Source organism: Hippocampus comes, unplaced genomic scaffold (genome assembly GCF_001891065.2).
Source record: "Hippocampus comes isolate QL1 unplaced genomic scaffold, H_comes_QL1_v1.1 scaffold7, whole genome shotgun sequence".
Lineage (NCBI taxonomy): Eukaryota > Metazoa > Chordata > Actinopteri > Syngnathiformes > Syngnathidae > Hippocampus > Hippocampus comes.
In genome coordinates, this window is record NW_017842060.1 from 5626015 (window position 1) to 5648575 (window position 22561).

Genomic DNA, 22561 nt, shown 5'->3' on the forward strand with positions numbered 1-22561 from the left:
AAGAGTCATGAGCAAATAATTCATATCAAACTCAAAGCATATTTTGGGAACAGTTAGGCACTTACTATTGTTACTACAGTACTGTATTTTATACATGGGTAACTCAAATTGAAATTGCCAGTAAATATTTAATGAAATAAATGCCACAATAATTACTCAGGTTTGTTCTACACTTCAAAATATTAATTTAACAGTAAAATCAAATTAGACTGAGTTATATTTCAGAAATATAAAATGAAAATAATATAAGATTTGATCTAGTTAGCCTTGAAAAGTGAGTCTCGAGGTTGCCTTGTATGTAAACATTAAAAGGAAAGCAGGAACACATGCATCGACTTAAATAAAGGTTGCATGGCCATTCTAACTTCGGGACCTAATAAAAGCCCTGTGATCTAATTATATCACTCCATGTTGCTGTACAGCATAGCATCGAGCATTCCTTCGGTGTTGTGCAGGTTGCAGACCACAGGGAAAAGTTCTGAAATGATCTAATCTGTCATGGTGTCATTTTTTTTTTTTAATATTACAAATACCTGGAATTTGAACAGAGGCATGTCGACTTTTTTTTTTTATATACACTGTATACAATATTGACACCTGGATCAATGTGGAATGCTTCTGCCCCCATAAGAATACTATTCTCTTTTTTTCTATTATTTTTATATTCTTGGAAAGACATTTTTCCCCATAAATTTTTGTATTTCATTTTTTTTCAATACTATACTTGGATGGATGTTTGAAGCGTAAAACTCTGGAAGACAAACTAAATCGATACTTTTTTTTATTTATTTGTAAGGTTGAGTGTGGCCTTCCCGATACATCGAGACAAGTGAGGCCCCAGGGAAAATCTTCCAACAAAATGTCACCTTTGTCCTTTTTCCGGAATATAATTACTCGATTTCAAACTCTAAGTCAGTCTTCTGCACCAGGGTAAAACCAGCTCAACCACATTTGTATTGACAATACTACAAAAAGAATAGAAAAAAACAATGTACACAAAGGCAAAATGTTTTTGGTATACACAAGATAAATATGATCATGTTGCTTATTCACAATGGCCCTTTAAAAAAAAAAAATTACTCCCATTTGATGTAACGGTACTGCAGTAACCACTTGCTACAGTCCTCAAATTGAAGTAGTTGACAATGCGAGGAGCAAATACTGCACGGAAGTCAGTGACATCACGCACCTTATATAAAGAGTTAAACTACCATAAATAACATTCTAAAAACTGTGATTGAAATATTTGGATACGGGGGTACGTCACACACGCACACAGAATATAGGAGCTCTACTCGTGTCTATTTAAAGAGATGCTTGTAAAATTGCATCATGAGCATGTGTGTGACTTCAGCTGCAAGTTCAATATTTTTTTGCTCATTACAACCACCATGTTAATGCTAGTGAGGGTGTACTCCTAGAAGTAGTCCTCTTTACAGTCAAACAAACGGGGAGCAAACTCAAGGGCTTTAGGGGTCAGGCGTAGCCCCCGTCACATCATTTTAGCAAATTTTCTTTACGTTTAACAGATTTATCTCGGAGGGATGTGCTCCAGACCAGTCCGCAACTGGTGAAAATCTGCAATGGAGAGACCATATAAAATAAACATTTTACGAGTAGCAGACGAAACACTGTTATGTTGAGAAAATGTTATTAGGGCTGCAACTAACAACATCGATAATTGATTAGTCTATCGATTAATAAATGTATAAAAAAATAAAATAAAAAAAAACATTGCCGTCAAAATAAGGCATGACTGTACTTCAAATTCAACACAACCGAATTAGTCTGCTTTCGTGCAGGACTAGAGAAATAAGACTTACCGGTGAGAGGTTGAAATTTCAAGGATGTGAACAATTTTAAATGAAACAAGGTTTCTGAAAGACAATTCTCAAATATAATTAATTTGAAAAACGATTAGTTGTTGATTAATCGTTGTACCTCATAATATAAGTTGTTGTTTTTTTTTAGGTTAAATGTATTTAGTAAAACTATGCCCCTCCCAAGAAATGTTTGCTTTTTTTTTTTTTGTTTTGTTTGTTTGTTTTTAAACATGGTTTCTCAATATTGTGGAATTTCACCTTTCACAATGTGGCCGCAGCAAAAAAAGAAGCGCCCGCTCTACAGTCTAAAAGGACTCCCCTGGTATCTCAGTGCGGTTTATAGAAATAAATCCTCTTCATTTTTAACACTTCTACACACATCGACCCGGGAGTTATTGTCCGATAAGTCTTCGTCCCCCACGCTGAAGCCGGACTCCTCCTCCACCCGCAGCAGCTCGTGCTTGCGCTTGTGGAGCCTGAGGCTTTGCGAGCGACTGAAGCCCCGGCCGCACACGTCGCAGCTGTACGGCCTCTCGCCCGTGTGCAGCCTCAAGTGGTTCTTGAGGCTGGAGGAGCGCGTGAAGGTCTTGTCGCACTCGGGGCAGTTGAGCTTGTCCCCGAAGTGGGTTTTCTCGTGCTCCCGCAAGCGTCCCGACTGGTTGAAGCTGCGAGAGCACAGTGAGCAGTGGTAGGGCTTCTCCCCCGTGTGCGTCAGTCGGTGGCGGTTCATGGCGCCCGAGTGAGCGAAGCACTTGCCGCACTCGGGGCACGCGAAGGGCTTCTCCCCAGTATGGACCTTCTGGTGGCCCTTGAGTTGACCCTTCTGGGTGAACTGCTTCCCGCACAGGGAGCACTGGTAGGGTTTCTCGCCCGAGTGGATGCGCATGTGGATTTGCAGCGCCGACATCTTGTGGCAGTCCCTGCCGCACAAACCGCAGCAGTATGAGCTTGTGATCTTGTTGTTCTTACGCTGATCCTGCACCGGGGAGGTCGGAGAGATGATTTTGTCACAGCCTGACGCATCCTGACCGTCCCTTGGAGGTGCTGCGGAAAGACCACAATTTAAACAAAAACTGGATTCAACTTTTTGGCTGCTGCTGCCTGTAAGATTGGAAAAGTTTGTGATATCTGGGCTCCGCTCGAGAGGCACAAAAAAGAATCACTGGATGAGACATTTCAACTCTGAATAATGTTATGGTGACGTAGGGGTAGTGGAGGCCGAGGACCGGAGTTTGGACACCTGTTGTGCAAAGTGCCTTGAGAAAACTTCTATTATCAACTGGCGAATGCAAACAAAAAATGACAACTCCCTTTTCCAACACGCGGCGATGACTCGGAACACAACTGAAGCTTTGCAGAAATGTGCTTACTGTTGAGAACATCACCATCATCTTCTATTTCTTCCTTCACTGGAGGTAAATTTCTGTCTTCAGCAGGGCATTCCGCAGCCAACGCTTCATCTGGTCGACAGAGGAAAAATGTAACAAAACAATCCCAGGTAAGTTGGAATCATCCACAAACTATCTGGAAATGTAACGTGCCATGTCCATGTACCGCACAAAGGTTCCTCCTCTTCCTCTTCTTTCACGACGACGCTCATGTGCGGACTGGAAACTCCCGTCTCCGGCATATTTGAGTTATTTTCAGCCTCGGTTGCTTGCTCACAGTTGACGTCATCTGACGAGGAGTAAGAAGTGGAAGAGCAGGAAGACGAGAAGGCGGAGGAGGCCTGAATGTTGGGTGCAGCTTGAATCTCACACACCTAAAAAAAATTAACAACAACAAAAATACTTATTCATTTCAAATGTTGTGTGTGCGCACACACACACACACACACACACACACACACACACACACTGTGTGTGTGCCTGTGTACCGGGCCATGGACTGTGTATTTGCTCATAATTTCGTTAAAAGTAGGTCAAATAAATTTTGTTAAATGCCCACTGCTCCTCAAAGACAATTGGAAAAAAAAGTCAGCTGCTCACTTCAGTGTCGATGTCGCTGGCCTTCGTGTCTTTCTCAGACGAGCCCCCCGATGCAGTTTCAACCGCAGGCGGTCCAATTTTCATCTGTGCACATGACTTTCGGTGGTTCCTCAGCGTCCCAGCCAATGAGAAGTGTCTCCCACAGTCGCCGCACGTGTACGGTTTCTCCCCTGTGTGTATCCGAGTGTGCCTCCGCAGCTCCCCGGGTGCCACAAACGACTTGTCGCACTGCGTGCAGCTGTATGGCTTCTCGCCCCGGTGCGTGCGCATGTGCGTGGTCAGCGTCCACTGTTGCGCAAAGGTTTTGCCGCAGTCCAAGCAGTGGTAGGGCGTGATCCCCGTGTGGAGGCGCTCGTGGCGCACCAATGTGCCCGACAAGGCGAACCGCTTGTCGCAGAATGAGCACTGATAGGGCCGCTCGCCCGTGTGAGTCCGCTGGTGGTCCCGCAGCTCAGCGGCCGAGTTGCAGCTCTTGTCGCAGTCCGAGCACGGAAACTTCTTCCTGGTGAAACCGGCAACCACCTCGGAGTGCATGGCGTCCAGGTGCGTCTTGAGGTGCCAATGGCGAGAGAAGCTCTTCAGACAGATGGAGCAGTGGTACGGCCTCTCGCCCGTGTGAGTCCTCCGGTGGAGTCGCAGCTCGCCCTGACTGGCGAACCGTTTCTCGCAGAAAGTGCACGGATAGGGCTTTTCTCCCGTGTGGACCCTCTCGTGTATCATGAGCAGCCCCTTCTCTGGGAATCTCTTGTTGCACATGGAGCACGGGAAAGGTCTCTCTCCCGAGTGTGTGCGCAGGTGGCGCTGGAGTTTGGAGGCGTAAGGGAAGTCTTTGCCGCACACAGAGCAGGTGTGAAACGAGGCCGGCTTTTCATTCTCGCTTTGACTGAACGTCGTGGAGGGAGGTTCTGTGGCTACGCTGCCTGAGCTTGCAGTCTCTCCTGCGTGGAAAGAAAGTAAGACTTGTCACTGGGAAAACCACAAATGAGTCAGCGCCGAATTTATGAGTTTTTCAAGCTAAGAGCCATTTACTGATCTTTTTTTTTTTTGCTTTGTACTGCAAGACAAATTTTGAGAATCATCATAAAAGTAAGTTTCAGATATAAGCGAAGTGGGAAAAGTGTTAAGCAGGTCCTCTAATGCAGGGTGTTGAACCATCTTTAGGGTTAGGCATCGTTTGAATTTAGACGACTCCAATCCCTAACATTTCTCAATTCCATTATTCTTTCTTTAAAATAAAGGACAAAACAAGACCAAGCTAGCCAGAGATATTTTTGAGCGAGAGTCATATAAACTTCTGTTTTTCAATTTCATTAACCTTTTTATCGTTTGTGAACTTTACTGTGATTTTCTCAAATTTTTTAATCAGTGAACTTGATTTTTTTTTTTTTTTTTTACACAAAATAACTTTATTTTTGATATAGCAATGTTGAGTGTAAGGAGAATCAGTTTTAGTGAATCATAACCCACGTGCCAACAACAGAATGAAAGTGATCCAACAAGTGACGGTGTAATTGACTTACGGAGATCAGACAAATCCACTTCTTCACCGTCAGAGTTGATCAGGCAACCGATATCTTGCTGCTGCTGCTCCTCTTCGGTCATCATGATCACAGACGGTCCAAATCGGTCAGGACTCTCGGAGCCCATCTCTGTCACAGACATGGTGTCAAGGATGATTGTTGTTGTTTTTTTAAATGCTAATTCAATTAAATATGTTTTACATGCCATTTTTAACATGAGGTGCTCTGATTGGCACTTGTATGCATGTATCGTGTTGAAAATGATGATATGCATGCTTACAGTTTTTTGGGGGGCTATTTGCATTTTAGTTGTAAAATAAAAGACAATTTCTCTTAAATGTTGCTCTCACACCTGTAAGTGGGCACTTCTTTGCAGAGATAATCCTGACAACTCACAGCAGGTATGTCGTAACAAGATGCTGATTAGATAGACGGCATGATAGTGTGCATTGTATATATCCTGACTAAAATACTAGATATAATGTCACATCATGGACTTTAGCTCATGACAAATGGAATTAAAAACTAATGTTTGGCATTCATATTTCTGTACAATATATTACTAAACATGCATCCTTGCAGGCCCATTCCCCAACCAGTGCCTCCTTGCTGGAAGTCATCCATTGTGAAGCTCAAGGACACATCAACAGAGAGGATGCTTTGTTCGGAAAGGGGTGTGAATGTAGCAAAGTCTTCAAACGAAACGACGATCCAGTTTCAAGGGGTGGGATTAAAACGGTAAACAAGTTAATAAGATGTGACGTGTGGTTAGTTCGCGTTGTGTTCTTTCTAACCAAATGGTTGATTTTCCAATGCCACACTATCCTCAGTTGCCCAGCTAGCTTAGCGCCATTCGCCCACTGGTATTATTTGGCCAGCATTCGCGTCGACTTCAAACAAGTTTTTAATCATAGAGAAGTTACACTTTATACAAAACACACCCTACAAAACACACCCTACACACCTAAAAAAATGACACCTTAGTGATTGTTAGCTGGTGAGTCACTGCTTGGTGTACACTTCGTAAATTAGCAATTAGCGCTACGATTAGCCATACAGGAGACAGTACCTGATCGATAAAATGTCCCTCCCGGTTGCTAACACAATTAAAAGACATCGAATGAGGATAAGGAGCCCATAAAAACTCCTTAAATTTGTCTCGTCTGTCTAACAAAAGACATGGACACTAACCTGAGCGAAAATGTCTTCCCCCAGGTTACAAAAAAGTAGTCCCCCGTAAAAAGGTTTCATTGAAACTGCCATACATTTTTTTTAACTTTTGCTTGCGTTTTCTGCACTCCCAGTGACATAATTGTAACGTGTCCAATTGGATACTTAAAATATTGGCATTATTCAACTTAATCAAAACTGCCGTTTAAATCTTTCAAGCTCTCGTCGCCGAGCCCAAGAGGTAACACTGCGAGAACTTCCGGTTGAGTTTTTTTCTTAGCGCAATAAAGCTAGGCTAAGTTTTGACCTATATAATATATTATGGTGTATACTCAAGTTACTCCACACGACTGGACAAACCTATATGTACAGAAAGATACTTAGCACAACTGCACTGTTTGGCGTTGGTCAGAGCGAGCAGATCTTACGAGCAACGATGGAACTTCCGGTCTGAAATCACAATAAACGTCACGTGTTTTCGCAGAGATTTCAAACTTGTTCATAAAGTCACCTAATTGCAATGCCACAGTAGAGCAAGTATAGAAAGCAAACGTTTCGTTTCGGTTTACAGTCATAGAGTTTGTGCCATTTAAAATAAAAGAAAATAATTCAGACAAGACAGCATAAGATTTACGAGACATTCCTTTCATTAAGAAAGTAAAAATCACTCGTTATGTAATTTATAAAACACGATGCTCTTTTAAGTTGGAATGGACAATTTGTACCAGACCCCAAACGTTCTAAATAAACTTTCTGCAGTCACAGGAAACAAATTAACACTCAGATAACCATTCAGAGAGCCGTAACATAGCACTTCTCACTTATTTTCTGTTACACTCCCCTAAGAAAACGTTTTGAGCAGCCCAAAACTCTCTGTCGCAGCTATAAATTGTATTATTGGTGTAGAAAAAATATATATACCTCTGCGTATCACTGTGTCCTCAAAGAACAACTTTATTAACACTCTGCGAGTCACCCTTGAACTTTAATTTAATCCCTGGAGGGGAAAAAAGTTTACAGCTAAGACTCCCTGTACATACTATTGACAATGATCGTGCCACTGCCACCTACTGTAGTTGGAAATAATAAAAGGACTTCCCGCATACGTCACACGCATACAGCTTCTCTCCGCTGTGAACCCTCAGGTGAACTTTGAGGGTTTCCGCCCTACCAGACCCCAAACGTTCTAAATAAACTTTCTGTATTCGCTGAGCACAGTGGTTGATTGTTGCCACTTCTGCATCGTTGCCTCCACGTGGAGGTGTTTTGACCCCCACGCGTGGGAGACGCAAGCCGAGGAAGAAGAGGAAGATCCGGACACGCTGGCGTTTCGGTGCATTTAGGATTCATGTCGACGTCATTGCTCTCTTTCACAGATGATTTCGTCTTGAGTTCACTAGGGCAACACATGCAAGGTGCCGAGTGGACCGCGACGTCATCGGTCGGCGGCGGCTGGGTCTCTCACAAGGTACGTGCTAGCTTCGTGGCTAACGTTTCAAAATAATAAATAACAATCAGAGTAGTTTAAACTCGGGGAGTAGCGCTCTTTTGGCGGCCGACTAACACTCTCGTAAGTCAAGTTCCTGACAACACTGCTGACGGTGTCTTTTGTGGAAGTAGCTCGCAAGCTAACTAGCCCAAACTTTTAATACGCAAGTCAAGTACTTTCGAAGTATCACCTCGTTATTTTCGTCAAGAACAACACATGACGTTCGTCACGGATATACTGTACTATTCTTTGAAGGCAATTTTAAATGACGTTTGCCTCGTGTTAAACTGCAAAATGTTTTATGGTAATATCAGACATTATCCGAGGCGCTTATCCAATGCCTCTCAAATGTGACATTCAGCCTATGTCACTTATAAACATGAACATTATCAAATGTTTTAGTCTCCCTGTACAACTGCAACCATGGAATATTTTTGCGATTCAAACGTGGAACCAGGCTTCTGTAGAGCTTTCTTGATCATTTGAATCAGGTGTGTCAAGAGGAACTACAGTGCTTCCTTGTCGTTATGTAAACTTGTGTTTTCTCGAATAGGAAATTAATTTTCCCATATATGCAATACATTTTCCAGTTGAAATGACTTTAAACCATTCCGGACCCCCCCCCCCCCAACACATTTTTTTACTTAACGTGTTTTAATAAGGGAAAATAGCACTGTATTGTAGCCAATCCAATATAGTTTGTATTAAAAACAACAACAAAGAAAGAAATAACCTGGTTTTGTAAAGTGTAATCACACACCTTTTACATTTGAACGGGTCCGGTTCAGATTCTAGGTACCCCGGGGAAGCAATGGTGGTACTCAACAGTACCGAATTTAATTATTTGGCATGGTGGCGAGCCAGTGTCACTCGCTTCCAAACCCGGAAATAGATTTTTAGTGTTTGTGAAATCTTGCGCGAGTGGGTTATGTTATTTCTCTGGCGTGTGAAAATTGAGAGGTGGCTCATGACTTTTATGTCATAATTTTTTTTAATACCATTACTTTCAGGGGTGACGTCATTTCACATTTACATTCTTTAATTTCTGACCCAGATGCATGGACAGAATTTATCACTTGGCACCCTGGAAACATGTGAAGAAGACCCCTCCACCACACAGTTTTCCGAAAGCAACCAAATCTCAGAGCAAGACTTTTCCTGCCACTGCTGTTTCGATGTCCTGGTGAACCCCACCACCTTGACGTGCGGCCACAACTATTGCCGCCACTGCCTGGCCTTGTGGTGGGAGTCCTCTCGCAAGAACGAGTGTCCCGAGTGCCGCCAGAGGTGGGAGGGTTTTCCCAAAGTCAACACACTGCTGAGGTAGGATTTTTCACAAGGAGACTACATCGGCGAATGTTTGTTTCTCGGCCTCACGCATGTCTGCGTTTCATTTGCGCGTCCTGTAGAAGCCGACTTCTACTTGGGTAGTCAGTCCAAAGTAATTGATTTATAGGGGACGATTCAAAGTGGAATGCAGCCTGTTGATGCTGGCTGAAAAAAATGCACATATCTACATGTGTGCATGGGGAAATGATTCTCTAGTGACTGGCATCTTTGGGCGTTTCAGAAAGAGGATTAAAAACAGCAAATAGGTGAGTTTTCAAAAGCAGTTCACCCTTGGAACAGTTGCAAGTGTGATGCAAATGTAACTAAAACAAATTTTCCAAGGCTTTGCCATCCGTCATAGACTGATCAAAGATGCTCGTTTACATTTACGTCTGTGTTCACTCTGCCAGAGCTGCAACCGACAAGTTGTTCAGCGAGGTCGTGCAGCGGAGGCGAGCAGAGATCCAAGATGACCCCAAAATCTCCCGAATTCTTCTGGCTTTTGAGAGGTGAGAAAGTCTCCCGACAACGTTGCTTTGGGAACTGACGTTGTCCGCCTTCCTAAAGCCGTTAAATGTGTTTTTCTGTTTAGGTATGGCGACAATCTGGGCAAATCGAGGACCAAGCAGCACAAAGTAGCCGGCTTCGTTTTTTCTGCAGTTATTGGCGTGCTCTTATGTGTGGTGGTATGTTAAAAGTAGATTTTTTTTTTTTGTCATTTGATTTCATATTTCATAGGATGTTAATTATGTGCAGTTGAGCCAGATGAGAATTGTTGTGCTACATATGAAATGTGCAGTTGAAGGAAACGAGAATTCACCGAGTCCTTGCGTTGTGCGACTGATGTCATATTTTGGAAGAAAAAAAACTACTTTGGTTATAGCAGTATTTTGGCTATAACGGAAGCTATTGCAACACGTGTACCTACAGGCGTCGTTGTTGTTGTACCAGTGGAGCAGCAGCCGTGACGTGGCGCAAGAGGAATTGTTTGTCAGTCGGTCTGCATTGCAATGGACGCCAGAGGAAATGATCTTGTGGCTGGAGACCTTGGGACCTGAACTGTCTCGCAAGTCCTTCCAGTCGGGGAGTCCCAGTGACAGGTACAGTGGATATAAAAAGTTGATGCATCTCTGTTCAAATGCCAGGTTTATATGATATTAACAAATGACTTTCAGGTTACTGATGTTGCTGGAGGAGAAAGAGTTGTTGAAGCCGCCTTACCACATCCAGAATCAGGCTTACCGACATGCCATCCTAAGTGAACTGTATCGACTTCAAGCCATTGAGCTCAGACCTCAGAACCTGTGGGAATACAAGGCAAGCAACAATCTCGATATCACCATTTTGTTTTTCTTTTATGTACACTGCTACCTTGATGTAAAAGTTGAATCAACTCCCTAACTCGGTCTACTCGTACGGTGCAACCTTGATTTAATGGACGTGGAGCTAATAGACGCCAGATTTAATGGACCGAAAATGAGTGTGCCGTCCACACAAAAACACACCTCTCTACAGTAATTGTCAAAGTCTTCTCACTCCAGGATTGGTTTTTGAATGTTTGGAATCGTTGTTTTGTGGCGGTGCGGATGTGGCGGCCATGTTGGAAGGGGCGACCTAAGTCAAGGCACCACTGTCTAATCAAATAATGCTTGGCAAACATGTTCTTTTCTCTTGTCATCAGGCAGTCAATTCAGGGAAGTCTCTGTTCCTGCTGTACGCCATGAAGCGCTCCCCACGCTTGACGCTCTTCTACTTGTACTTGTTTGACTATTCGGAAACCTTCTTGCCCTTCCTGCACACCTGCTGCCCGTCCATCGCGTTGGCCAGTCAACCGGTGGAAAGTCTGCCCTTCAATGCACAGGTCACATTTTCCCTCATTGGACTCTGAAATTTCTTTTTGCCATCCACGATGAAATGACACGCCGATGTTCTCGGTCCTTAGACGGAACCCAACTGGCAACAGTGGAGTGAGTTCATGGTCAAGTACTTCCTGCTCCCGTACCAGCTGATAGCGGAGTTTGCCTGGGACTGGCTGTCCGTCCACTACTGGACCTCTCTTTTCGTCATCGTCCATGCGATGCTTCTGTCAATGTCGGAATGCTGCTCACTGTGGAGGCTCTGCACCACGGCTAGAATCAGGTGTGCTCTCTTCTCCGCTGTGTGATGAACTACAGGGCTATCGGATATTTGGTCTCTACAGCAAACCTCTGTGTGTCATATAATTTGGACAGAGTATGGAGTCAAAGTTGGGTAATCATGCTTCCTTGTTATTAGGACAGTCCCGGATATGATGTGGAACCACGTGTGGACGATGTTCTCTCAGGGACTCGCCTTCGGCCTTATGTGGCCTCTGGTGCCACAGCTGGTCTGCAACTGTCTCTTCTACTGGGCCCTCTACATCAGCCCCCTCATGAACATCGAGCTGTTGGTGCGGCAACTGAGGCACCGGGGAACGGCGGTGCATTAATGCAGGACGGACAGTCCTAAATGCAGCAACGTCTGTTGGATTATCACTTTTTTTTCCTCACGTTAATGCACATGCAGCAGGTTCATTTTACTGCGTGAAGATCGACTTTATTCTGACCGTCTGTGTGCCGGACGATATTGGGTGAGAGTGACATAGAATGACGATGGCAGAGCTCCATGTTGCCCACACGGACTGGCATGAGGACACGCTTTTGTCTGATCCATATGCCGATGGTTAAACTCAGCTTTGGTGTGTTCTGGTTAAAGTTGCGCTTCTTCAAGACGAACAAGTGTGTTTCCATATGTTCTAATGTTTTTTGTTTGTTTGTTTTTGGGTTTTTTTTAGATTTTTTTTTTTTAATGACCAGTCTCTACATAATTGCAATGTGTCATATGTTTATTGAAATTTGTGGAGATGGTTTTAACACATCTCGACAAGATTCCCAAGAGTACGAATTAAGAAAAAAACATTCCAGAATAGTTTTGCTTTTACCACGAACAAAGGAAACATTGCACATTTTTAATAAACGCAGAAGAATGCGTATTCCTGTTTCACGAAAGCCTTTTTCAAAGACCCCTCGATTTTGTGTTTATTTGCACTTAATGTTCAACACTGTGATATTTTTTTTTAACTTGCATCATTTTTATGAGATTAAAGAAATACTGTGGAAGATGTAAGATGCTGGAATTGTTTGCTTTTGTTTTACTTTTTTTTGGTGGGGGGAGTCCTTCTACAGTGTGTCCACAGCGTCTCTTGACATGAGAATCGTACGTAAACAACAGAGATATGTTCTTCAGATTTGTTAGATGTACTTAGTGGTTATTCAAGCTTTGATTTACATTTAATTCCTGTAGATAAAGTAGGTTCTGATAAATGAACCCTCGGCCCCTCAAAATCGGACACATAATTTAGGGAAGCTGCCTTCATACCCAGTCATGGCACCCACCTGTTCCCAGTTAGACTGTTCACATGTGGAATTTTGCGAACAGGTGTTTGATGAGCATTCCTCAACATTTTTTTTTTTTTTAAACCACGTCCCAGCTATTTGGGGACATGTTGCAGTCATAAAATGCAAAATTCAAAGTTAATGATTATTTGTCTATTGCTAAAATCAAAGTATCAATTTGAACATTAAATCTCAAGTCTTTGTAGCGACTTCAATTAAACGTAGGTTACACATGATTTGCAAATCATTGTATTCTGTTTTTATTTGTTTGACACTATGTCTCAACTTAATTGGAATTGTGTTTGTATATAATAAAAATGTAATTTGATCAATTGCAAAGAGACTTTATGGACACCATATGGTGTATATAATATTGTCAGCCTCTTAAAATAATGGCCCAAGTCATATTTTTTTACTTTTTTCCCTTAATATCTCCTACGGATGCTGCCCCCCTCTACTATAATTGATATATCATTAAATTAAACCCCTGAAGTGAGATTATGAATACATATAATATATACAGAATGTGTTTCAATTTCTCATGTTTTCGGCAATTATTTTGGAAGGCTGACGATGTATACCGGTAAATAAAATATTGTTGAAAATTACGTAAACAGGCCCAGATATGTATATATTTTTGAAATATTTTATATATTTTTTAACATACATCTGTCCTTTATTATAGATAGCCCCCACCCAGAAAGCATTTAAATACATGTATTTCAATTCTTCGTTGAAGAAATGGGTCAAACCGGTGACGTCACTATATCTAGGGACCGCCTATCAAGAACACGTAAAATTCAACACGCACATTTTACGAGGGCATATTATGAGTGAGTATTTGGAATCCATGTTACAATGTAATTATTATTTGATATTTTTAAAGATTATACACCTATTTCAATACATGTTTATGTCACGGTCAGAGTGTTTTAAATTCCTCCAGAGCTTTTCTGAGATGGTCCCTGATGTCATTGTTGCGGAAGTGTAAAGTCTACGTGTGGAAGAAAGGTTGGTCGAATCATATTTGAGTAGCTTTTACGCCGTGTATGCTTAGGTCCAATCCGATGTAGCTACTCCCCTACTCACCGGACCGACGTCGGGCAAATGGATGCACCGAGCCGCCGCCGGGGCGTATTAAATACAATGGGACCAGGAGGAGCCGCCGACGGGCTGTAATGCTGCGGCGTGCGCAGCTTGGTCTCCGGCAGGTGCTGAGTCTGATGGCCCGGAGACCGGCTCTGCTGTGCGGGGCCATCGTGCTCGGAGTTCTGCTCGTCCTGGCGGTCAAGTTCACATGCAGGTACGCGACGCGACGCTATTGGGCCAAAATGAGCCAGAGGAAATCCAGGAACTTCTGTAAGACACGGTTCGCCCCGTCTGTGCATTAGCTTCTCCTTATCCAATTACTGCGTCCCTACCGGTGGTTTTACGCGTTTAATTCCTACTATGACATCGCACTCGCATCCCAGAACACTCGAATCTCAAAACAGTTTGTGCGTCGTGATAATTTAAAGCACGTTGTGCTGCTCTTTCTGGTGTGTACACCTTTTTGGCACACAGTAGTGTCATACAGACAGACACTATGTGTAGATTTGATGAAGGAACACAGAAGAAGACTGTCGCAACCAAGCTGCATTCACATGAGTAGCTTCTTGCTGAGGATAAAGAATATATGCTTCATCTGCTTGTATTGCTACTACTTATGGTCAAATATATGTTGTTCAAAGCAGTGGATCTCAACATTTTTACACCAAGTACCACATCAAAATTGCCTAACACAAACAGCCACTGTTTAAGGAAATTAGTTTTTTTTCTTTTTTTTTTTTTTTTTTTTTTTAATGTGTGCTTTTATCTGCAGCCGTGCAAGGAACGTGGTGGCAGCAGCTCCACCGCCATTGCGCTTCTTCTCCCCTGAATCCCCAGTCGTGGACCTCTACTTGGGTCAGCTTGATCAGGTAAGATCACAACTTGACTCACTGGTTCCTGGAACTCACTTGGCAGTATGTTGGATTTCTTTCGTGGTATGCTGAAAAAAAAAATCGCAATTGCACAAACGTTCAAGCTGTGCATTATGTTTAAGTGGCTTCCAAAAATCTGACATATACTTGTTGGGAATAAAACATCTCCCTCATGAGGGTGGTACTTTGAATGGCATGTATTTTTTGAGGTGATACTTGTATTCTGAGGTATGTGACTTGGTTTCCCTCACTAGGTGGAGCGTCTCAGGAGTGTGGCTGAGGTGTCTTTTGTCTTCTTCTACGCACCATGGTGCGCCCACTCCATGGCCGCCAGGCAGGAAGTCCAGCTGGTGGCCAAGAAACTGGCTAAACAGGTACCAAGCAACAAATAACTTACGAATGCAATGCCCACGAGCACTAGGTAACCCCCACGGACCCCATGAGTAGCCCGCAGACAGGCCTGTTCTGAAAACGACTCAAGTGATTGGAGATTCTTTTGACAGTTATTTTGTCCCGCACCAATCTTGCGTCTTTTGCTTAATTTATTGGCAGGTTACACTGTGTTGTGCTGCGATGCTGTCACATCATTATAACTTTATAATATTAGAACGTTATGATATTTTTCCGTCTATAAACCCCGCCTTTGAAAAGCCAGATCCAATCAGCATTTGTGGTTCGAAACCATGATGATAATGCACCTGGTCGAATTGCTGTGCAGTCAACACAAGTTGACTGAAAGCACCACCGACATATATAATACGAGTGGTCATTATCGAACCCACAGGTGCAGTTTGTGGCCATCAACTGCTGGTGGAGTCAAGGCAAGTGCAGGAGGGTCAACCACTTTTACAAGTATCCCATCATCCACCTCTTTTACCGACGGTAAGGGAAGTCTTTTGCTAGTTATTACTGTTGTGAATGTATTCTTATCAGATCACCAAAAATTGCCACCCTATTGTGTCTAATCTGGTGCGGTGAAATGCACCCACGCCCCCCGAAAAAAATGGATCACTGTGCAGATTGTGTGAGTGGAGGAAGTCCCCACAGTGTCATTTTTACAAACAATGCACAATATAAATGTTGAGTTTTGCAATTACAACATTAGATGGTTAAATATGTAAAAAGAAAGGCCTTTATTTCATATTTTATCTAAAAACAACAATAAATAAAATAATATTTATGTTAAGTAAAGTCTAGAAAACACATTATTTAAAAAAAATAATAAAACAGGTACGGTAAATCAAAGGTTTTTTTTTTTTTTTCTTTTTTTTTTTTTAAAAATGCACTTCCAAAGAACTGGCAAAACCGGGTGCCATTTTTCATGTTAAAGCAAGCTTTCAAGTCACTATTACAGTAACTTGTAATCTGAGTTACTTTCAAAATCAAGTCATGAGAAAAGTAACCAAGTTGCTTTTTCGCGCAAGTAATCAATAAGCTAACTGTAGCGACACTTCTTTTGTATCTACAGTGCTGAAACTAAATCTGCCGATCGGCGTCGAGCCGTTTCTGCGTAAATACAGTTTTTGTCTGACACCTGACGAACTCGTCTTGCTACGTCAGGTTCGGGCCTATCGAGTACAAGGGTCCGTTCGTGGCGGGCTATGTGGAAAGTTTTATCCTCCGAGTGATGACGCCGCTCACATACCTCCCGTCAAGAGATGCGGTGCTGGAATTCCTCTCCTGTCACGAGGTAACGAGGACATCGTCACACACGTCTGTAATATTTTAATAACATTTTTTATTTATTTATTAATGATTTTTTTTTTTTTTTATGGAGTGTGTTTGGATCTTAACTGTCTCTCTGCTTCCCAGCCCCGAGTGGTGGGCTTCTTCCAGTTTAACTCTTCGCCTCAGCCGCCCGGCTACACCACATTTCTCGCCTCTGCTCTGCAGGCCCTAAAAAGAGGTAACGAGATCACCTCGAGTGTCTGGTTTGTCGCTTCTTGCAGAATATTCAGCCCTGGCATCGCCTTACAGATTTCCGCGGCGTTGTCCGTTTCGGGGTGGTCACCAACAGACGGGTGGCAGAGGCCATCTCGCTGAAAGAGGACGAAAGCGTTTATCTCCATAGAAGATTTAACTCTTCTTTGGTGAGTAAAGAAACACTCGGCACCACGTTAGGCGCACTCACATCAAGGATGGCCGACCTAAATGCTGGAAAATGACACAACGGATTTGTTGTGTTGCCTTGACGACGGACATTGCACGACGACTCCCTCGATATCCGCTCGGGAGATTCCGTCGCACACGCACTGGGAAGGAACGTCTCTTGTCCTCAAATAACAGCGTTGTCGCATTGCTTGTCAGGTTTTCCCTCGATGGGAACGCAACTTCACATCCCGTGCTGTATGTAACTGGGTCTTTGAGCACCACGAGAGCGTCCTGCGGTGGCTGCAGCCGCCGGGGACAAAGTCTTGGCTACTGGAACATGAACTGACCAAAGGGGCGGCGCTATTGCTTTTCCTGCCGCACGATCCCCTCGTCTCCGAGCCCGACGGCCTCTTGCGGCAGGTAAGCACGCAAGCAACGACGTGGTCATGTTAGGAAACATATCCAAGACTCAACATGTTCATGATACGCTGCACCAAAATTCTTTGTTTTATTTTGCCCTTTCACTCCTCCTCGGAAAAGCTCACTTCCAAATTCCTCTTAACAATAACAATTAAAATGTTGAATGAGACCTTTTACAAAAACTCCCTCATTCATCCCCATTTAAATTAAACAGAAGTAATTTATTACCACTCACACACAGAAAAAAGCAATACAATACCGCGGTGCCTTGGGATGCGAGTTTAAGTCAATAACGTAATTCGAATTTTCCATCATAACTCTTGAAGTTCAGCGAACAATTTGCATCTAAGTGGCGATGTTGTTACCCGTTAAGCAGCGAATATTTGAACACTAATGGCAATACGTGTACACACATAATATAAGGTATATATTCTTTATCCTCACCAAATAATGACTGTTACTGCTATACATGAGAAGCCGAGCTGAGTCTGCAGTACAATGGCGTACGCCATATCCTTTTGACTTATACTGCCCCCAGGTGGCCAAAGCATGTAAACCAGATTGAGCAGCAAAATGTGCATTAGAGGAGAAAGTGTGACAAAAAATGTTTAATTGGATTTTATTATACATGTATTTATTTTATAACGTATATTAAAGTGCTATTTTCTCCCACCCTGCCCAAAAAAGTAATTATTATTAGTAGTAGTATTTTTTTTAGTAGGTTCCAACAGATTAATGGCATTTCAATGGGGAAAGATGATTTGAGTTAAAATGGTGTGAAGTTACGAGTGTTGTCAAAGAGAAAATTAAATGTGTATCTCAAGTCACGACTGTGTTGACAACATTCCGGCTTCTTCACTCCGAAAATTCTCACTTTTCCCGCAATTGCATTCTCTACTTTGGACTGTTTTTCCGCCCTAGGTTGCGGACGTGGCCTTACGTTATCACTCCTGCGACGCGCAGAGCCAACGCTTGACCTCCAGCGTGCCCTGCTGCCACTCCGTGCTCGCCCCCGACTCCACCGCGTGGTGCGACGTGTGCCCGACGTCGTCGGCGCGCTGCTCGGCGCGCCCCGCCCTGCAGTCCGCATCCGAGCGCTTCTGCCTTCACCTTCACTGTCGCAGCTTCGCCCTCAGCTACAGCCCCCTGAGCCAACACAGTGCCTGCTGCGGGAAATTTCATCCCCAGCTTAGCAACAACTCAAAAACCAAAGAGGCGCCGTCCCGTATGCAAAATTTGACTTCTTCCACTGTCACGTCTTCGTCCGATGCCCTCAAGGGGCTCGGCTGTCAGACCAACAAGACGCTCAGGTTTTACGTGCTGGACATGGAGCTCAACTGGCCGCTGGCGGTGAGGTTGGGGGCACCGGGAAAGGGCAACTCTTCCTCATGGCGCCACCGGCAAGCCGGCGCACAGGGTGACGGCTCCTTTGCGGCCATCGTGAACTTGAAGGATGAGGTGCATTATGTGCTCCAGCGCACCCCCGCCGCCACACTCACCGAATCACTAGGTAAACCTTCGACCAGTTAGTAGTAGTAATAATCATGGCTAGTATAATGAACGAACAGGTACAAAATTACATCCATCCATTTTCCAAACCACTTTATCCTCACAAGGGTCACGGGGATTACTGGAGCCTATCCCAGCTGTCTTCGGGCAGTAGGTGGGGGACACCCTGAACCGGTTGCCAGCCAATCGCAGGGCACACAGAGACGAACAACCATCCACGCCCACACTCACACCTAGGGACAATTTATAGTGTTCAATCAGCCTGCCATGCATGTTTTTGGAATGTGGGAGGAAACCGGAGTACCCGGAGAAAACCCACGCAGGCCCAGGGAGAACACGCAAACTCCACACAGGGAGGCCGGAGCTGGGATCGAACCCTCGACCTCCGCACTGTGAGGTCAACACGCTAACCACTCGGTCACCGGGCCGCCCAACAAAATTACAAAATATAAAATTCGACATTTTTGTGATTGAGAGAAAATCAAAATGTTTTGAAAAAAAATCTCCTTGCCAATGTGTAATATAAATGAGCTGTTGGGTTTCATTGCAAATGTATTTATTTCGGTATTCCCATCCGTCTGTGCAGAAAAAGGAAAGTCAAACAGTCGTGAGAGAACTTGACTTTTAGGGGTGGGCACCTCTCAAATGAAAGATGATTCGATACTTAACTCGATGCACGGGGGGTGCGATAAGATTCAAGGATGGTTTGATTGTGAAATAATCTACAGGGAGCAAAAAATCCACGGCACAGTTTATGTCCCGCCCCCTCCAACAAGATGACGCCCTGTGATTGTGTTTCTGTTTCTTCCAGAGGCCTTCATCATGAACTTCAGCGCCCCCTACAGCCTCCTGCGCCGACACTTGGTGGGCGAGGAGCCGAGAGAACACCAAGTCACGCATCAGAACCGATCCCAGCAGCAGCAGCAGCAGCATGAACCTCCGCCGCCGCTTATCACCGAACTGACCACGTCCTCCTTCCTGCCCTTCGTCATGGATGTTGAAAAGGTGCCCGGGCATGTCTATTGTCACACCCTCCCCTTCCTCCGATCGGGTTCATCAGCATCCTCCGATGTTGTTGTGTTGCAGGACGTGCTGCTTTTCTACTACACGCAATGGTGCGGCTTCTGCTCCGTTCTCAACCACGTCCTCATCCAGCTGGCTCGATTGCTGCAGCGACACAGCGGTGTCACTCTCGCCAGGTATGAAAGTCCGTCAATCTGACACTGACGGACGGATGCCTGTATTGCTGGCAAATGATGAATGATGTGAACTAGGATTTCATCACAATGGTCATTAACCCGGGCCAACACCGACGCCCCTTCACTGACAGACACCCGTTTCGCTGACGACTGCCGGAAACATGCGCTCGTCAATCGGGTGACCGGTAGTTGTGTTGGCTGCTAAATGCTATCTAGCTGGACAGAGCAACAGTGAGAAAGAAGTCAATCCTACTCATCGGATACGACAATTCTCCTCGTTTTTTGTCTTAGTCCTGGCCGGAAAAAGAAGCTGCCTGCATTGTATTTCTCTCGGTAGAAAAGACTGCAATGATGTTGTCCCCACATTACACCAAAAATAGGACAAAAACTAATTTTAATTTTTTGTTTTTTTTTTAATTTTTAATTAAAGCAATTTTTTTTGCTCGAACTACACTCGCTAACAGCATTTTTTAAGGCCGGTATTGGCATTGTGCATCCGTAAATGCATTTTTTTATGCTGATTTTTAAAAGATGTCTATAACTTTTCTTCGAGCACCTCACTTGTTTGAGAGAGATTTTCATTTTTTGTTTGTAAATTTGACAAGACAAATTTCAGCATGTGTTGTCATTCCTAGCTGATGTTTCCGCAAAGAATTCCACTTGTTGCTGAACCAGTCTTAATTCATAAATATTGTTTTCAAATTATATTATTATGAAGATATTATTATGAAAAACAAGGGCGGATTTGGAATCGTACCAAAAAATTATCTAGAAAAGTCTATTTGCATCTCTGATGTAAAAAAAAAAAAAATGTTGACCTGTGTTATTTGCTACGCAGGGTGAATGTTGCACGCAACGACCTCCCGTGGGAATTTATGGTGGATCGTGTTCCCTCCATTCTTTTCTTCCCACGATACAGGTAAGAGGAATCTGTTAGAATGAGTGCGACTCTCTCAGAATTTATAATAGGAAACAAAAATCACTTTTTGCAAATATCTTTTTTGTCTCTGCACTGAGAAAACAGGGAAGGGGGAGGGGTAGAGACACTTTGACAGAAAAGGATGACTTTGGCGATCCCTAACGGCCCTTGACAGGCCGTCAGGTTAAAAGAAGACAATGTCATTTTCATAGTTGTATGTTTGTGTTTGAAGAAAAGAGCTGAGCGTGAAATTTCCAGATGATCTTCCCATCACTCTTCCAAACCTCCTCCGCTTCATCCTCAAGCATTCCGGCTCACTCCCTGACACGGACAAACCCTCACCAACCGGCGCGACGGACGCTTCGGGCCCCGGCAGCGCCGTCCTGCGCGCCGAGTTGGAAGCCCTCCAGCGCGAGGTACGGACGCTGCACCACGCCCGCGAGCTGCTCTCCCAGCAGCTGGCGCAACTTTGGCGCGACAACCGGAAGCTGCGTTTGGACGCTCGCGGGATGGAAGCTCAGAACGCCGAGCTGCGGCGGGAGCAACGCGATCTGGAGGAGCGGCGGCGGGAAAAGAGCCGACAACTGGCCGAGGCCTTGCGGCGGTTGCGGGAGCTGGCTGACGCCTCGCAGAATCTGCTCAACCAAAATGCGCTGCTCAGGATGGTGCTCAGGGCCTTGAAGGAAACGGCGGAGCCCGAAGTTGTGGAGGAGATGCAGGGGGAGGCGGAGGCGGGGGCGGAGCATCCTGCTCCGCCGGCGGGAAGCCACTTGGCTTCCTGACCGTTGCTGTGGCAAACGGGAGCACCGGGATGTGAAGGGATGAATTGGAAGTCGGACTTTTTTTGCGGGTCTTCTCATGATCGACGTGCCTACCAAATTTCGTGTGGATGAGTGAAACTGGCTTGGCAGACTGCGGTTTCAAAATCACGGTTGTGATAAGCAAACCAGTGGATAAGACTCAGCACTTTGCAGACTGCCACCAAGGCCAACGTTGCACCCTTCTTTTAAACACGAACCGTCATATTTGAAGACGGTCATTATTCATAAGGCCATCTAACATCACTCAGGAGAGACAAATTTAATTTCTCACGTCACACAGGTACTGTATATTGTTTTTCCAATTTGACATAAATGGACCCACAGCCCTTTTAGCGTGTCTGTGATTAGGACATAATTAAGCGCAGTGATCACGGTGAGACGAATTTTCAATTTCAATTCCAATATGTAATTTTTGTTCAGCAGACGCCGCCATTTTGTGCGAGCTTACGTCACAGGTGTCCGTCTGATTGTGCCTCCTTCCATTAACGCTTCTAATTTCAACAATCACAGCCAACAAAAGATTTGATAGCAGGACAATTAATTTCATACTTTTTTTTTTTTTTTTTTGGTGACCTTTTTTTGGAGTGGGGTGAAATAAAACAATAATGACAAATACGACCCACCACCAAGGAGGTCCTAATTAATGATTCAGTATATTAAGTATTGGATTTCAGTGCCAACGACTGCTAAGTGTCTTGACAATTGTACATGACTTCAGTTTTAACACTTGAATGGCTTTTGTGTTGCAAAGGTGATCCAATTGATCTATTTTTACACTTGAATCACTAAACTAATTTATATTGAACAATTCAGGCGTATTGAGATCATGCAATAGTTTGTGTGACATATTGAAACGTTTTTTTACGGATTAAAATTTGTTGCTATCCTGCATTTTTTTTTTCTTCTTTC

General features: G+C 44.0%; 3 protein-coding genes across 4 annotated transcripts; 2 read left to right on the top strand and 1 right to left on the bottom strand.

Moving 5' to 3' along the window:
* Positions 1-784: 784 nt before the first annotated feature.
* Positions 785-6956, bottom strand: LOC109511035 (zinc finger protein 2 homolog). Its single transcript, XM_019861767.1, has 6 exons — positions 6930-6956; positions 5332-5460; positions 3812-4749; positions 3378-3585; positions 3194-3283; positions 785-2867 (listed from the first exon to the last, which is right to left on the bottom strand). The coding sequence occupies exons 2-6, from the start codon at positions 5456-5458 to the stop codon at positions 2161-2163; spliced, it is 2070 nt and encodes a 689-aa protein (XP_019717326.1). The 5' UTR covers positions 5459-5460; positions 6930-6956; the 3' UTR covers positions 785-2160.
* Positions 6957-7637: 681 nt separating this feature from the next.
* On the top strand, positions 7638-12463 carry LOC109511041 (bifunctional apoptosis regulator). The gene is made up of 9 exons (XM_019861776.1): positions 7638-7969; positions 9045-9313; positions 9730-9828; positions 9912-10005; positions 10250-10419; positions 10495-10636; positions 11001-11180; positions 11262-11458; positions 11594-12463. The coding sequence occupies exons 1-9, from the start codon at positions 7850-7852 to the stop codon at positions 11784-11786; spliced, it is 1464 nt and encodes a 487-aa protein (XP_019717335.1). The 5' UTR covers positions 7638-7849; the 3' UTR covers positions 11787-12463.
* A 1233-nt stretch (positions 12464-13696) lies between these two features.
* txndc11 (thioredoxin domain containing 11) lies at positions 13697-22543 on the top strand. Of its 2 annotated transcripts, none has more exons than XM_019861765.1 (13): positions 13697-14035; positions 14594-14690; positions 14948-15067; positions 15478-15575; positions 16254-16383; positions 16506-16599; positions 16671-16783; positions 17001-17204; positions 18126-18714; positions 19525-19718; positions 19800-19912; positions 20751-20831; positions 21064-22543. In XM_019861765.1, exons 1-13 carry the CDS (start codon positions 13911-13913, stop codon positions 21611-21613), a joined length of 2508 nt encoding a protein of 835 aa, XP_019717324.1. In that variant the 5' UTR covers positions 13697-13910; the 3' UTR covers positions 21614-22543. The 2 variants fall into 2 exon arrangements, with proteins under 2 accessions (XP_019717324.1, XP_019717325.1); XM_019861766.1 differs by having other exon boundaries at positions 21137-22543.
* The last annotated feature ends 18 nt before the right edge of the window (positions 22544-22561 follow it).